The sequence below is a fragment of the Tetrahymena thermophila genome (assembly GCF_000189635.1).
Source record: "Tetrahymena thermophila SB210 genomic scaffold scf_8255086, whole genome shotgun sequence".
NCBI lineage: Eukaryota > Ciliophora > Oligohymenophorea > Hymenostomatida > Tetrahymenidae > Tetrahymena > Tetrahymena thermophila.
The window spans coordinates 1-1,194 of record NW_002476732.1 but is presented as its reverse complement, the minus strand read 5'-3'; the positions used below and the strand labels follow the sequence as shown (position 1 = coordinate 1,194).

At 21.2% G+C, this 1,194-nt stretch overlaps 1 protein-coding gene across 1 annotated transcript; it reads left to right on the top strand. All coding sequences in view use genetic code 6, as the record gives it.

The window, feature by feature from the left end:
- Window positions 1-271: 271 nt before the first annotated feature.
- TTHERM_002653484 (hypothetical protein) lies at window positions 272-1,066 on the top strand (the record flags this gene model as incomplete). The annotated part of the gene is made up of 3 exons (XM_012795199.1): window positions 272-342; window positions 599-688; window positions 946-1,066. 3 exons carry the CDS (start codon window positions 272-274, stop codon window positions 1,064-1,066), a joined length of 282 nt encoding a protein of 93 aa, XP_012650653.1.
- Between the last annotated feature and the right edge of the window lie 128 nt (window positions 1,067-1,194).

Sequence of the window (1,194 nt, the reverse complement as noted above, 5' to 3'; positions counted from 1 at the left end):
ACAGTTTATTTGTTTTGGATTGTGATATATTTAATTATAAAAACTAATTAAAAAGAATAAAGCTCATTTTTCTTTTTCTTTTTATTGTGCTTGCTTTTTTTTTGTTCTTTCTTTGTTAATTTAGCTCATCATTTAATTTTCAACTTTTGATTTTATTATTAATTAATTAATCTTATTATTTCATATTTTTTCTTCATTTTTTCCTTCTAATTAACTATTTAATGATATATTTTTTCTTCAATATTTAAAAAGAAACAATTAAATTGGTGCAATGGGTGCATTAGACTTAGGTTCTGCTTTAGCAAAATGCATTAATCTCTCAAATTTGACACTTAACCTTTTGTAAAAACAGTTTATTTGTTTTGGATTGTATTTTTTTTAATTATAAAAACTAATTAAAAAAAATAAAGCTCTTTTTTCTTTTACTTTTTATTGTGCTTGCTTTTTTTTGTTCTTTCTTTGTTAATTTAGCTCATCATTTTTTTTTCAACTTTTGATTTTATTATTAATTAATTAATCTTATTATTTCATATTTTTTCTTCATTTTTCCTTCTAATTAACTATTTAATGATATATTTTTTCTTCAATATTTAAAAAGTTACAATTAAATTGGTGATAAAGGTGCATTAGACTTAGGTTCTGCTTTAGCAAACTGCATTAATCTCTCAAATTTGACACTTTTCCTTGGGTAAAAACAGTTTATTTGTTTTGGATTGTGATATATTTAATTATAAAAACTAATTAAAAAGAATAAAGCTCATTTTTCTTTTTCTTTTTCTTGTGCTTGCTTTTTTTTGTTCTTTCTTTGTTAATTTACCTCATCATTTTATTTTCAACTTTTGCTTTTATTATTAATTAATTAATCTTATTATTTCATATTTTTTCTTCATTTTTTCCTTCTAATTAACTATTTAATGATATATTTTTTCTTCAATATTTAAAAAGGGAAAATTAAATTGGTGCAATGGGTGCATCAAGCTTAGGTTCTGCTTTAGCAAAATGCATTAATCTCTCAAATTTGACACTTTTCCTTGGGTAAAAACAGTTTATTTGTTTTGGATTGTGATATTTTTAATTATAAAAACTAATTAAAAAGAATAAAGCTCATTTTTCTTTTTCTTTTTCTTGTGCTTGCTTTTTTTTGTTCTTTCTTTGTTAATTTAGCTCATCATTTTATTTTTCACTTTTGCTTTT